We start from the raw sequence: 13,539 nt of genomic DNA, 5'->3' as shown, positions 1-13,539 counted from the left end.
GGTTGATGTGCTATAAAACCTGCCTGCTGGTGAGGCAGAGCGTGTGTGTGTGTTAGGGAGGTGGGGTGGAGCCCGGGAGTGAGCAGAAACCTGGAGCCCAGACGTCTGCTATAGGCAGCCACCCTGCCCGCCACCATGGGTCCAACGGCCTGCTGGTTTGCTGGGCCAGGGACCTACTTGTGATGGAAGGCTCTGGTGGAAATCGAAGGAGCCCCTCAGTGGGGGAAGAGATGGAAGCCCACCTCACTAAATAATGGGTTAGGTCCCTGTTACAGGCAAGCTTCGGACCAGCCGACTCTCATTTCTGCCCTCGCCGTCCTGGTACCCTTCCCTGACCCATCTGTGGCCCCTAAGATCCGTCCCAGCCTCCCTTTCTAGCCACCTCACTCCCATCCTCGAGCCCCTCCATTGCTGAGCTGACCACGGTCCCAGGCCAGCCTGTGTGTGGTCTCCCAGTCTTCCTGTGGGTGCTGGGCATAGCCGGACTGCCCCTGCCTTTAACTCTGCTCGTCCTGAGCACCAGCTTGGGCCCCACTCCCGGCCAGAGGCAGAGGAAGCCATCCGTCCCTCGCTCCCACCCCCTGCTGCTTCCTCAGGCCGGAGGCCCCTACTGGCTGCTCTCCCGAGACCCTGTGCATGCTTTTTTCATTGCACTTACTACCCTGTATTTTTTTTTTCAGCAGAATTACTTTATTTTTCGTTTAAGTATTATAGCCTCAAGGCCTTGTCCTACGTTCTACTAGCTACCATTGTTGCATGCTCACAGCCCTGTCCAGGGCATTGGTGTTAGCTGGGCACTTAGGGCTGTTATTTTAACTGAATCTGTGAGCTAGCTTTGCAAGATACTGGGTATTGTTTATCAGCTCCATCTCACAGATAACAAAACTGAGGTGCGGAGAGGTTATCTCGTTTGCCAACGTTCACGTGGCTGGAAGACAGCATGATTGCGATTCTCACTGCTCTTTTGGCACTGCGCATTATCTAGCGTGCAGACGGCCGGAGTTAGAGATACCCAGAGGGGTCTCTTCGTGTGGTCAAGTGTCCCGTAAGCAGGGACCACACCTTATTTCCTGTTGTATCCCTGGTGCCAAACAGAGCTTAGTATGCAGTCGGGGCAGCGTTCTTGTCTAATGAATGGAACCAAATCCAAGCTGATTTCCATGAGACCTTGCAGGGGGCTGGCTGGCGGCCCCACCTGCTACTCCCTCTTGTGAATTGGAGGCGTCACTGACGTGACACTGGACCACGTGCTGCCCTGTGATTCCACTGTCATTGTTTACGTCTCAGGTTGCTGTCAGCTTGTCTTCTGTGTGGAAGCCTGTCCCCTCTTGTGCCCCCACCGTGCCTTGCACGGGGTCTGGCCTACCATCCCCACCTGCTGGTTGGTGTAAAGACCCAGCGCAGCGCCTGCCTTCCTCCAGAAACTACGCTGCGGCTGAGGCTGAAGAGCAGCCAAACTGACGTGGGGTCTCAGCTGCCCTGTCCCGCTCGAGAACCCCCCGTCTTTCTTCCTTTCTCCCCTGTCTCAGGACCTTCAGGAGCGAGACCTTTTGCTCCCCACCCCCCGCCTTCTAGAAGCCCCTCTTTCTGGGCTTGGATGTCCAAGATTTGGGGCTGCCATCACACGCTCTCCCCCGGAGTCCCCCCCGTAGGGACCATGTCCCTTTACCCTGCCTGCTGTGTCTCTGGCAGAGTCTTCGGATGACTCGTACGTGTCTGCTGGAGAAGAGCCCCTGGAGGCCCCCGTGTTTGAGATCCCCCTGCAGGACGCGGTGGTGGCCCCAGGCGGGGACGTGCTGCTCAAGTGTATCATCACCGCCAACCCCCCTCCCCAAGGTGAGCTCCAGGGTTGGGGCCTGGCTACTAAGGTCGAGACGGGGAGAGGTGGGGGGAGAGAGGAGATCCTCCACTGCCTGGGGCTGGCCTGACTCCTGTGCGTGTGTCAGAGCTTTCCCAGAATTCCCTGAGAGCGGGGAGGGCAGGCCTGGGCTCCTGTGAGGGAGGGGAGTCCTCCGAATTCCCTCGGGTGGGGAGAGGAGTGGTTTGGTTTCTGTGTGGGGTGGGGGGAGATCTGTCCCAGCGGGCCCCTGTGGGCCATGGCGACGCGGTCACCCTGCTGCTTTCCCACAGTGTCCTGGCAGAAGGATGGGTCCGCACTGCGCAGCGACGGCCACCTCCTCATCCGGGCCGAGGGCGAGCGGCACACCCTGCTGCTCCGGGAGGCACGGACAGCTGATGCCGGGAACTACACGGCGACCGCTACCAACGAGCTGGGCCAGGCCAGCTGTGCTGCCACGCTGGCCGTGAGACCCGGTAGGCAGGCCGCGGGCCCCAGGGCCGGGCGGGGCGAGCAGGGACCCTTCCCTGTGGGGCCAGCCTCCCTTCCCGCTCCCAGCCGGAGCTCGACTTGCAGCCAGTGTGCACAGCCTGTCCTGTCCTGGCCTCTGCTGTGGCGGAAGCATTTTAAATGGCCTTGGCTTCAGGGCAAAGGCCAGATTCCTAAGGCATACACCAGGGCGGCCAAGTCCTGAAGTCACTGAAATTTGTCTTTAGGCATCATGTAAATGCCGTCTGTTCGGGGCATTTTCCTGAACAGGTCCTGTGGGGAAAGCAAAGTATCCGTGAGCCTCTGAGAAAAAGACTCTCCCAGCTCAAAGGGCTTAGAAGCCATCAGGAACCTTCCGAGGTTGTTTCTTCCCTAGAACAGTGCCCATGCCCCCTTAAAAGATAAGCTTTTAAGTGCTCCCCTCCCTCTCCTGCTCCTTCTGAGGAACCCAGAGTTCCAAAGAGGGGGCCGCTGAGACCACCTCTTGGGAGCTGGTGGTGGCTGAGGCCGCTGCGTTTTCTATTTTTGTGCAAGTCTTCGCTGGGTGTTGGATGACTTCCTTTGGGTTTAAGCCCAGTTTCTTTCAGGTTCAGGGTAGGACTGGACCGGTGTCCACGTACATGGCCAGTTCAACTCATTCAGGTCGCTGGGCCTGACCGTGTGCTGACCCTAGGCAGTGAGGGTGGGGGAGGAGGAGACTGGGGAAGGGGCATGCAAGGAAAAGATGCAGATCCAACCCCGGAGGAGATTCCCGCTAGTGATGACCCTGGATCAGAGGACTGAGGTGAGAGGAAAGTGCAGGGCAGATGAGTCCTGTACCGAGGACAGCCAGGCTGCCGGTCAGTGTTGTGGGGTGTTGGTCTGGGAGACACCAGGGCCCCAAAGGAGGCTGGGGCTCCAACCAGCAGTGGGAGGGGCGGGGCATGCCAGGAGGGGGAAGGACAGGCGCTGTCCTGGCCCTTCCTTTCACCCAGCCCTGCCTGCAGGTGACAAGACAGCAGAGCCTGTCTTGCTGTGGTCCCAGGGCCTCAGCACCTTCCCGGCCAAGGAGTTCTGACTGGTGTCTGACCTGAGTCCGGGTCTTGGCTTTAGATCCTTTTGTTTTTACTTGTCTTGCTTTGCAGAAGGGTAGGTCTTAGCTTACAGACCCGCCCCCACCGGGAGCCCAGGTTCTAGGCTTTCTCCTCCCCCTTCCCCTCCCACCTCGATGAATCAGACCTGTTCCTCCCGCTGCCCTCCTTCCCTCCTTCCATCACCCCTGGGATCTGGCTTCTGACTCAGCTCCTGGCACCACTCGGGGGGCCCAGGTTCAGCTCCAGGTCTCCGGTCATTACCTGGCTTGGACGGAGATTTGGCAAGGAGTTGAGGTGGGGGGGGGGGGTGCCCCAGGACTGGCTTGGGGCCACGTGGGAGCCTTTTAAGGTTGGGAAGGTGGCTTGGGGCAAGGCGGCTGTCTGCGCTTGACTGGGAGTTCTGTCTTTGCCCGCTAAACCTCCCTGCATTTCGGTTTCCTCATTTGTAAACCAGAGATAATTATACTGTTCGCAGCAAAGAAAGCAAATGTGTGAACAAGCTTTATGAACTGTAAAGCTGTAGACAAATGTTAGTTGTTAGCATTATTAAGTGGCACTGGTGTGCGCAGGAGCTCAGGTTTCCACAAGGCTCCGGGAAGCTGTCTTTTCCTCTCCTTCCCTTTCTTCATGCTCTTCGTGCCTTGGGATCGCCTCCCCGCCCTGGCCAGGCCCGCACCCCAGCCCCCTCCTGTTTCCCAGCCTGCCATAGCATCTCTGTGCTGCCTCCGCCCTGGGGGAGCCGGGCTTTGCACCCAGAGAGCAGCTCCCGAAAGTGAGGCTGGTCCAGGGCTCCAGGGCCGGAGGGGCAGGCACGTGGGTCCAGACTCAGCTCTCGTGGAGGAAGCAGGCTTTCTTACCCTACAAGGCTCTGTCTGGTCCAGAGCTGCTGGGTGGAGGCCAGTGGACTGAGGAGCAGCAAGCGTGGGTGGAACCACTGGGTGGCAAAGACATTTGGCAAAAGCCAGGGTCCCAGGCCTGGAGTCAGTAGGGAGTGAGGGGGTGGGGCGAGGGAAGGGTGTTAGGCGGTGCAGCTGTGGGTGGGGTAGGAGCGGGTTGAGGGAGGGAGTGTGTAGTGTCTTGTGCAAAGAGGCCTTGTGAAGCCACTCCCTTTTCTGGCTCCTCATCGACCCCTTTGGTAACCAGGACTGGCTACCCAGTGCCCTCTTGGGGCGCACACAGGACCTGCTTTTGAGGGCTCACAGATCTCAGTTCCTGGTTGGGAGCCACTCGAACAGGGAATCAGTAACTAGAGCATGTAGTTACCTTGGTGCTATAGTTCGGGGGTGGGGTGGGGGGTGGCGGGGATGGTCTGTCCTTACTAGCTCTGACAGCCCCACCCAGCCCTAGACCCCTCCCTGCCTGCCTCGCCCCACCGAAGGACCACCGAGACCACAGCTGAGCTCCCGAAGGGTGTGTGTGTGTTGGGGCAGGGGGTTGGAGGGTGTGAAAAGTGCGCTTAACTGAAGCCAAGCATTCCGCAGCTGCCCATGTCCACCATGCAGGCCTTTATTGAGTACCAACGGGGCACCGTGGCTCCATCTCTTGGAGCAGGGCCCTGTGTTTGGAGAGTGCCATGCACTCCTTCCCGTCCCCTTCACACCTCTCCCCTTCCTTGGCCTACATCATACCACGGACAGAGGACCCTTAAACAATTCAGGGGTCAGGGTCACTCCCGCCGTTGCAGTAGAAAGTCCAGGTTTAGCTTAGTCGGCCCTACATGCAGGCGGGTACCCAACCGCCAGTTGACCCTCAGACAATGCGGGTTCAAACTGCTTGGATCAATTGGAAAAAATCCATTGCAGTTCAAACCCGAGCTGTTCAGGGTCAGCTGTGTATCTCTCAGAGGGTCATGACAGGTGGTGACATTCCTGATTTACGGACCAGAAGATGGAAACATGGAGTGTGAAGGGACACAGAGCTAGTGCAAGGCCAGCACCTTTACTCATTAGCACCTCTGATCTGCCCAGGAACGCTGTAAGCACCGGGGGGCAGGGGGCTGAGATGCCCCCCTGGGGAGCAGACAGACCTAGCGTGATGGTGGGCGAACATGACAGGACCAGTTAGCATTTCTGGAGTGCGTCGTATGCCTTGGGGCCTGTGCTGACTGGGTTCTCACATTTAGTCCACCCTGTAAGGTAGGTCCTGGGATTGTGCCCATTCTACAGACCAGGAAACTGAGACCTGGAAGGCTTTAGCAAAGTGCTCTGGAGTAGCACTGACCGACAGAACTCTCTGTGATGATAGAAATATTGTGTATGTGTACGGTCCAGTGTGGCAGCCACTAGCCACATGTGGCTGTCGAGCACTTGAAATGTGGCTAGTGCAGCTAAAGAGCTGACTTTTTCATTTCATTTTACTTCAATTAATGCACATTTGAATAGACTCCAGGGCTATACATTGAAATAAACTCGGCTGTAGTAGGAGCCGAGTGCCAGGGGGAAGTTGGGTGATGGTTTGGAGCCCTGTCCCTGGACCTCCCAAGCCTACACTCCCAGCCCCTGCACCACGCTGTCCCCCTTCTCTGCCCTGAAGAGGGAGGGTCAGGGTTCAGGTGGAACTGTGCGCACGAGCTCATCAGGGCAGGGGTGGAGGCCGAGACTGCGCTGCCTCCTGTGGGTGGGTCAGACTTGGGGTTTTCTTTCTGTCCTCACTTGACCTCTCCCCCCTCCCCCCGCACCATGGCTGTGGTCCTGCTTCGCTTCCCTGCACGCCCGGCACGCACACAGTTGGCTCACCCACCCAGGGCTCTGTGGTCAGGAGCGAGGGAGCCGTGGGTGGCTCCCTGTGCCACCCTGCTGCCTTCAGTCCTCCCCCCAAGCACAGGTTTCATGTCTTTGAGCTCGAGGTTCTAGCATCTCCCAGTAGAGACCTTGGCCTCCTCACTTCATCTGGCCACCGTGTTGTCCTCCGTGCAGCAGGGATCGTTGTAGCTCCTGGCCTGCGTTCCTGGTAAAATGCGTGACGCCCTGCAGGGCTGAGGATTTAGCTAAGGACCTGTGGGTCAGGGCTAGGGCTCGTCAAGGCTTGTTTTGGTCCCGTCTGTATGATGGCACTGTCACAACAGAAAGGAGGTCGTTGGGGGAGGGCAGGAGTGTAAAAGGGAAGGGAGGAAATCACAGCTCTGCTGCCTGCCCCCGGCTCCTCCTGGCCCCGGAGGTAGAGACTCACCTGTGAGGCCCGCAGCTGCCTGTGCAGGGGCTCTTGGAATGCCGCACGGCCCTGTCATCCCTCCTTGGTGGGGTTTGGGCAGCATCTAGAAAAACAGGTGGTCTCGTCACTAGACTCAGCCCGCCCTCCTCACTCCTGTCCCCCGGAAGCAGGTCTGCCTCCCAGCGGGTGTTCCCCCGGGGCTGCTGCCTCAGGGTGGGGGCCGTCGCGCACGCCTGTCAGAAGAGTGGGGCCCTGATTTTCTGTGGGTGCCAGTGCTTCCTCTGACAAGGACCCCAAATAATCCCCTGTAAGGAATTAACCACCTGCGTGCCTCGGTCAGGCTGACCACATGCGTGAAGTGCCGTCTGCTCCCTTGTCCATTTTTATTTTATCTTTTCAAAGATTTTATTTATTTCTTTTTAGAGAGAGAAGGGAGGGAGAAAGAGAGAGAGAGAGAGAAACATCAATATGCGGTTGCTGGGGGTCATGGCCTGCAACCCAGACATGTGCCCTGACTGGGAATCGAACCCTCAACACTTTGGTTGGCAGCCCACACTCAATCCACTGAGCTATGCCAGCCAGGGCTTCCCTTGTCCATTTTTTTTTTAAAGATTTTATTTATGTATTTTTAGAGAGGGAAGGGGGGGAGAGAGAGAGAGAGAGAGACAGAGAGAAAGAGAAACATCAGTGTGCGGTTGCTGGGGGTTATGGCCTGCAACCCAGGAATGTACCCTAACTGGGAATTGAACCTGGGACACTTTGGTTCCCAGCCCACGCTCCATCCACTGAGCTACGCCAGCCAGGGCTCCCTTGTCCATTTTTAAAGCCCAAAAGGAAACATTCTCAGCACCACTCTTCTCCTTGTGCCTCGCTTCCACGGTGGGGCGACCGCCTCAGGCATTGAACGCTGCCGCCTCTGGAGGAGCCCACTGAGATGACAGTGTGGGTGGACGGGCGGCTGTGCAAGGCCCAGCCGAGTGCCGGGCTGTTAACCTGCAGCACGTGATGCCCTTCCTCAGACACCCAGAGGAGCTCCCTGAGCCCTCAGAGCAAAGGCTGCACGGCAGAAGCTGGCCTCCTCCGTCTGGGCCCGAGGAGGACCTGAGGACAGATGGAGGCAGCTGAGGCAGCGGGAGGGACCTGCCCTGACCTTGTCCCGTCCCATCTCTTTCTTCTTTGCCTACTTCTGTAGCTGGAAGGGTTGAGCTACAGTTCTCTGCACATGCTTTCTGCCCTTGAACGTTCGCTCATGTGGTTTCCTCTTCCAGGATCGCTTTTGTCTGCTTAAACTAAACTCTTCATTTTAATACCACCCCTTCCTTCCGTCTCCCCTTCTTCCCCAAGCCGAAAGGAATGTTCTCCTCCCTGTGCTCCTGTGGCCTTACTGCCCCTCTCTTGCCGCCGTATTCCTGCATGCTGTTATAGTGGTACATGTGTGTGGCTGTCATCCCTGTCAGCCAGAAGGCTCCTGAGGTTATGGCCATGCTTTGGCTACTCTTAGCCCTTGCGGCCATACCTGGAGGCCCCCCTGGACAGTCTGGGGCTGTGTGTGAGCTGGCAGTGGCTGGGGGGGTGTAGAGGTTTCCATGACTTTCCAAGCCCCTGGAGCAGCCTGGGTAACGCGCAGAGGCTGGGTGACACACACACCTGCAAAGGGCAGCGAGGCTCTGCCTGAGAGTGGAGGTGGGGACACGGAGGCGGCCACGGAGCGCTGGTCCGCAAAGTGTGGCTCCCAGGCCAGGAGCATCGGTGTCACCTTGAGAACGCATTAGAGATGCACGTTATCATGCACGTTATTGGGGCCCAGCCGGGACCTGCTGAATCAGAGGCTCCGGGCGGGCGGGTCCCAGCAACCTGTGTCTGTCCTCTGGGTGGTTCTGGTGAATGGTGAATTTGAGGATCACTGGCATAGAGTTAGGGACCTTGCGCAGGTGGCAGGCCGGTGGTAGAGTGGGAAGCATGTGGGGTGTGGGGGCAGACCTCCCAGGTTCAGAGTCCTGACCTGAAGCTGGGTGGCTACCTCTTCTTCCCCTGCCCTTTAGGAGGGGTCGTATAGGTCCTTAATCTTTCAAGTATAAGAATCAACTGGATGCTTTTGCAAATGCAGTTTCCCGACCCCCCCCCCCCACCATTTCTGAAAATCTAACTTTTCAGGTCAGCATAAGGCCCAGGAAGTTATAGTTTAAATGGGCTCTCAGGTGGTCCTGATGTGGGTGGTCCAAGGGCCTTCCTGAGAAGCCCTGATGGAGAGGGCCTTTTGTAACACCTTTCATGCAGGTGGCTGTGACCGTGTCTGTCGCAGGAGCACCTCAGGGGGTGCTGGGGCGGTACTGAGCTGGACGTGCTGGTCTGGGGAGGGGGCTCCTCCACGTAGGGGCTCGCACTGCCAGCACTGTCATCCAGTGAGTCCGACCCGGGAGCCGTGTAGGCCAGGCGCCTGCGCAGAGCCAGCGTGGTCTGCGGTGGTGGCTGTGTGAGGGCAGCACCTGCGTGGTGGGTGTACGTACATCTCAGGTTGGGGGGATACCTGCTCCCCCCTCCCTGGCTAGTGTAACTGTGTTTCCTCTAGTGAGGCCTGGCCTTGTGGGTGGAGTGGGGTTAGGATGTAGGGACCCGCTGCAAGGGGGGGGTCCCATGAAAAGTGGGTGGCCCTGGAGCCCGGTGTGGAACCCGAGAGGATTTGGGACCTGGAGACAGAGCTCCCTGTCAGCCTCCTTGTCCGCAGTTTTGGGAGGTACATAGGGGTAGGGGCCATGGCCTTGTTTCAGAAAGGCCTAGTTCTGCCCCCTCTGTAGCCAGAGCCTCCTTCCTACCTGGGCTGCTCTCACAGCCCCCTTTCTGAGGGGCTCGAAGGACTGCTTAGCTTGGTTACTGGATGCTCCCAGGGTGCTATTCCCTTAGCCACCACCAGGGGTCTCTGGGGATCCCCCACAAGCTTTGCCCATCTGCTTTAATCTTTGCCGTCCCTCCCTGCGCCAGGAGTCAGCGCTGTCCAACCTGGAGGTGGCTCAGGAAGTCACCAGGATCCACGGGGGTAGGGGGGGTGCCCGCCACCAGGAGTCACGGCTGTGATCTCAGCATCAGCTAGGGGCAATCCCTGAGCAGATGCTTACCAAGTGGTCATTCTGACTTCCTTCCCCACCCCCACCTCAGGATAGCCAGCCTGAATGGTGCTCCCCCCTCTTTCTTCACTGGCGCTGATAGGAAACACAGGTCATAGCTTGGGAATGTGGCCCTGGGCAGGGGTGACAGGAGGAGGAGGGAGAAGGACATGTGACTTCTCAACAGCTCCTCTGCTCCTGCTCTGTGTCCAAGCCCCTTCCTCAGCCCAGTGCAGATGGGTGCTGGTTGTGAGGGGTCACGGGGAGGGGGCGGGCAGCCCCCGCCTCCTGACTGCTGGCCCCTCACAGGGTGAAGCACAACTGCCAGCAGGTGGTGCCAGCAGGAGCAGCGTTGGGCTCAGGCCCAGGGCGTGCGGTAGCTGCTGCATGCAAGGCAGGGGCAGGGTTCTGGGCCTGCACAGGTAGAGGGGGTGTCTCTGAGAAGCAGGCCGAAGGTCCTGACCCGTCCCCGATTCTCAGCACCGGGGGCAACGGGGTGTGTGGCCTGGCTCTGTACATTGGGGGTCTTGGTGGTTCGGTCAGAGCAGGGACATCAGAGAGGCTATTTGCCTTTCTTGCCTCCTCTGGTGGACACACGGAGACGAATGGATCAGGGCAGGTGGCTCAGATGCCGCAGTGCAGCGCCACCCCCATCGTTTCCTGGGGACCGAGGCCCTGACGCTTTGAATTGAGGCGCCGCTGAGGGGGCTTTGTGCTTGTCAGGGTCCAGAAGCTGTAAGGAGAGAAAAGGCAGAGCTGCTGCTTGGGAATGAGCAGGGTGGCTAAATACAGCCCGGCTGCCTCCGTCCCTCCCCGCTCCTCCCCCTCCACTCCAGGCCCAGGCTGCTTGTGGCCTCAGCAAGCACCACCTCCCCAGCCAGCTGCCTGCCTGCCACCCGGCCTGTCCCCTCCAGGCCAGCCCCCACCGCCTCCTTCCCCTCTGCGGGCTCCCTCCCCTCCCCCAGGACCTCCTGCGGTGCCTCGGCAGGGTCAGCCAGTGAGTGGGGCTGGGCAGGCCGTGCTCTTCGCTCCCTAGGGAGCCTGGTGGGGTGGGGAGTGGGCAGGCAGCAGAAGGGCCCAGTGCCAGGGCCGAGCCTTCGGGACAGGCACAGGCTGGGGTTCGTGTGCAGAGTCTCGCGGTGAGTCGGGGTGCAGCACTGTGGGGGGGCTGGACCACAGGGGCTTGGGGTGGGGGAACTGGGAGGAGGGGCCAGGGGGCTGTGGCAGATTCATGTCTGTATTTGGCAGTCGGCTAGGAGCCAGCTCAGTGAGGCTGGGCCACTGGCCAGTTGCAGGGGAGGGCGTCGGGGCCCTGGGGACACCCCTCCCCCAAAGACACGCTGGTGCCCCCTCCTCTTCCCTGGGCTGAGCTACCTTTCCCTGTGGATGACTCCGACTCTGCTTTCCCATCCCCCAAGAGTTTTGGGGTCCATGCTTCAGGGCTGGAGCCAACAGGTGCCCTGGGGTATCTGGGGCAGGAAGCTGAGAAGGGAGAGGGGGAAGGGCAGGCTGGACAGTGTTAGCTCATTGGCCCTGGCACTGAGGTCAGGATGGGGCTCGTCTGAGGTGTGTGTTCCTCTGCACCAGACCCAGCTCACCCAAGAGACGGGGGTCCCGGTCGTGCCCCTCGGGGGTCCTGAGATGTGAATCGCCTGCATTAGGAGCCTGTGATTCTGTGCCAGGAATGTGGTTTCGGGGCCCCAGTGGGATTCCAAGTGTCCCACGAGGCCCAGGGGTGGCCCCTCTGCTGCCTGAGTCCCGGGCCCCTTCTCTGTGGTCCCCCCAACTCAGGAGGCCCGGCAGGCTCAGTGGTGGGAGAGCCGGGGACAGAAACGCCGGCAAGGTCACAGAGCAAGCGAGGGGAAGGGAGGTGCAGGGCCCGTCTCACCTCTAGGACGCCACCGTTCCAGACCTTCTCAGGTCCTTGACCCTCGGGCCGATCCGGTCAGCTCCCTCAGTCCCCTGCCCCCTTCCCCTCCTGGCGTCTCTCTGAGTGCCCCGTCTGCCCTCCGTCTCTGTCGCAGGTGGGTCCACATCCCCTTACGGCAGCCCCATCACCTCTGACGAGGAGTACCTGAGTCCCCCAGAGGAGTTCCCGGAGCCTGGGGAGACCTGGCCCCGGAGCCCCACCATGAAGCCGAGTCCCAGCCAGAACCGCCGCTCCTCAGACACGGGCTCCAAGGCACCCCCCACCTTCAAGGTCAGACCCCTGAGCCCAGCCTCAGCCCCCTGGCTACCTCCATTCTTCCGTGTGGCCCCTTGTTCTCAGGGCCACACCGGGCTCCAGTACCGCCTGGAGCTCGGCCCCGTTAACCCTGTGTACCCAGAACTGGCTTCGGCCAGCCTGGGGTGGGAGAGGCCTCTGCCCCAGACCCCCCCACCCCCAGGAGCTAAAGCAGAGCCCTGATACTTTGGGGTCCCCTTCAGGTCTCCCTCATGGACCAGTCAGTAAGAGAAGGCCAAGACGTCACGATGAGCATTCGTGTGCAGGGGGAGCCCAAGCCGGTCGTCTCCTGGTGAGTAGCAGCCCCTAACCACCGCCTGCCAGCTGCCCTGACTCCAGCCCGGGTCCTGTGAGACCAGGCTCTGGGCGGAGGGGAGCGGGCCCTTTGCAACCTCCCCATGATCTGTGGGGGGGGGGGGGGCACATCCCAGGTGCAGTGGTGCCACTCCCCGCAACATGCCCCTGCCTTTGCTTGGGGTTCAGGGCGTGCTTCCTCCTTGAGGGAGGGGTCGGGGAACGAATGGTCTCCTGTCTGTCCACTCGGGGTGAATAGCCCGGAGCCACCTCGCCGCTGAGAAGGCTGCCCCCCCCCCAACCCCCGCCCCTCGATGGCAGGCTGAGCTTCGAGGCCTGCCCTGCGCCCAGCCCTGGGCCCGGCCCAGACGGGAGCATTTGCCTCTGAGCTGCCAGAGCCCGGAGTCGAATGAGGGCCTCCTCTGCCATCCCGGGGGCCTGGGACTTCGATTGGTTTGCTTGGGTCTTTTTATTGGTTTGGGCTCTGGTTTCCATTTGTAATTGATTGTCTCGTCCCCAGTGTGATTTCTTCACATTGTAAGTTATTCCACGTCCCTTTTAGAAAGTGGGAAAGCTGCCGTTCGTTCTAAGTAAATAAAAATAAAACACGAGGAAACTTCAGAGTTGTCAGTAGCCAGCCGAGCCACACGGCACCACTCTAAGTGCATGTGGGTTCCTAGAGCACGGAGACCCCGGTGGGCGGCCGTGGCCTGGAAGTTCCTGGTGAAGGCGGGATGACAGAGTCAGAGTGAAACCCTAGCCTGTAGTTCAGGGGTGCCCGTGGGCAGTGGGACAGGCCTGGGGAGGGGACACATGACTCGCAGGGAGGAGGGGTGGCCTGCTTGGGTCTGTCCCCCACGTCCTCTGGACGTGCAGGGGAGGACCCTGGGCCCCGGGGCTGAGTGCTCACCCCTCTGCCAGGCTGAGAAACCGCCAGCCCGTGCGCCCGGACCAGCGGCGCTTCGCGGAGGAGGCAGAGGGCGGGCTGTGCCGCCTGCGGATCCTGGCAGCGGAGCGGGGCGACGCCGGCTTCTACACCTGCAAAGCCGTGAACGAGTACGGCGCGCGGCAGTGCGAGGCCCGCCTGGAGGTGCGAGGTGAGTGCCTCACGCTCTCCGTGAACCCCCCCAACCTGGCCCGGCCTTGTTCCTGCCCAGCTGCCGGCTTCATGGGGTGAGGGCCTTAGAGATCCCCAGGTTTAGCTGCTCACGTGGTAGTTGAGTCAACTGAGGTCCAGAGAGGGGAAGTGACTTGCCCAGGCCACACGGCAGATTGCTCAGTGCTCCGCTCACTACACAGTACTGCCCTCCCCCACCCGCAGTCACGCCTGCCCCTGGTGCCAGCCGCCAGCCGGGGACCTGCTTCCCGCAC

The 13,539-nt window shown here is 60.3% G+C and overlaps 1 protein-coding gene across 1 annotated transcript in view; it reads left to right on the top strand.

Moving 5' to 3' along the window:
- SPEG (striated muscle enriched protein kinase) overlaps positions 1-13,539 on the top strand; it is a 56,279-nt gene that overhangs the window by 14,228 nt on the left and 28,512 nt on the right. Inside the window, 5 exon segments of the mRNA XM_028509632.2 lie at positions 1,693-1,836; positions 2,131-2,313; positions 11,675-11,850; positions 12,078-12,166; positions 13,090-13,265. Of these exon segments, the coding sequence (XP_028365433.1) occupies positions 1,693-1,836; positions 2,131-2,313; positions 11,675-11,850; positions 12,078-12,166; positions 13,090-13,265 (768 nt within the window).

The sequence above is a fragment of the Phyllostomus discolor genome, chromosome 4 (genome assembly GCF_004126475.2).
Source record: "Phyllostomus discolor isolate MPI-MPIP mPhyDis1 chromosome 4, mPhyDis1.pri.v3, whole genome shotgun sequence".
In the NCBI taxonomy this organism is placed as follows: domain Eukaryota; kingdom Metazoa; phylum Chordata; class Mammalia; order Chiroptera; family Phyllostomidae; genus Phyllostomus; species Phyllostomus discolor.
This window is presented reverse-complemented; position numbering and strand designations above follow the sequence as displayed.